The sequence below is a fragment of the Nestor notabilis genome, unplaced genomic scaffold, assembly GCF_000696875.1.
Source record: "Nestor notabilis isolate BGI_N333 unplaced genomic scaffold, ASM69687v1 scaffold18324, whole genome shotgun sequence".
Classification (NCBI taxonomy): domain Eukaryota; kingdom Metazoa; phylum Chordata; class Aves; order Psittaciformes; family Psittacidae; genus Nestor; species Nestor notabilis.
In genome coordinates, this window is record NW_009924483.1 from 1 (window position 1) to 805 (window position 805).

Consider the following 805-nt stretch of genomic DNA (forward strand, 5'->3'; position numbering starts at 1 on the left):
TGGCTTATCTCATCGTAGGACAGGAAGCTGAGGATGTTCTCGATCGCCACGATGGGCAACCCCATGAGCGTGTTGCTCTGAGGAGGCAGCTCCATGGGCGCCAAAGAGTCGGAAGTCTCCGAGACCGTGGGCGGGGAGAGCCGCGCCGAGCTCAGCGTACTGCCTTCCCCGTCCGACACGAGCCGCTCCTCCGGCGCCGCCATCTTCCACCCTGTCCTTCCCCCAATTGTGGGAGGGCAGACAGCCTTCCTATGACGACACTTCCGCCCCCGGTTGATGGTGCCCCGGCGCTCCCGGCCGGCGGGTGGGGGGGGGGGGGAGGGGGTTACCACAAAAAAAAAGAAGGAGGGTCCCGGAGCGCGGTGGGTGTTTGATGTGCGGAATGACTTCACAAGTCGTTACAGTTGTAAAGTAGGTATGCTTTATTCAGCCCTGGGCGCACGGGGGATCATTCCCCCCGAAGCATGCGCACCTCAATGCGATTGCTCTCTACATTTATTCTCTACACGCATACATATTCATGATCTATCCCCGCTTGGTATTATAATTAGCTAAAAGGTCCTTTGCGCTTGCGCAGTGTCTTCTTAGGATGAAGTAAACGAGTCTTCCTCGGGTCTGAACTTTTACATCTGAAGGTCGCGCATCTTCTTATCTTGTTCAGTGCCTTTGTTACACAATGCCACTAGGCATCCGGGGATGGTCGTGTGCCACATTTATCAGGGATATCTATTGTTCGGCGTCAGGCACCAAGGGTGTCTACTGTTCAGTGTTATTCCTCAAGGATGTACGCACACAGTTAGGATAT

At 55.2% G+C, this 805-nt stretch overlaps 1 protein-coding gene across 1 annotated transcript; it reads right to left on the minus strand.

Annotated features, from left to right (window-relative positions):
* Positions 1-5: 5 nt before the first annotated feature.
* LOC104404241 (F-box only protein 28-like) lies at positions 6-203 on the minus strand (the record flags this gene model as incomplete). The annotated part of the gene is made up of 1 exon (XM_010012628.1): positions 6-203. A coding segment is annotated over exon 1 (198 nt), but the record flags the coding sequence as incomplete, so codon positions are not given.
* Between the last annotated feature and the right edge of the window lie 602 nt (positions 204-805).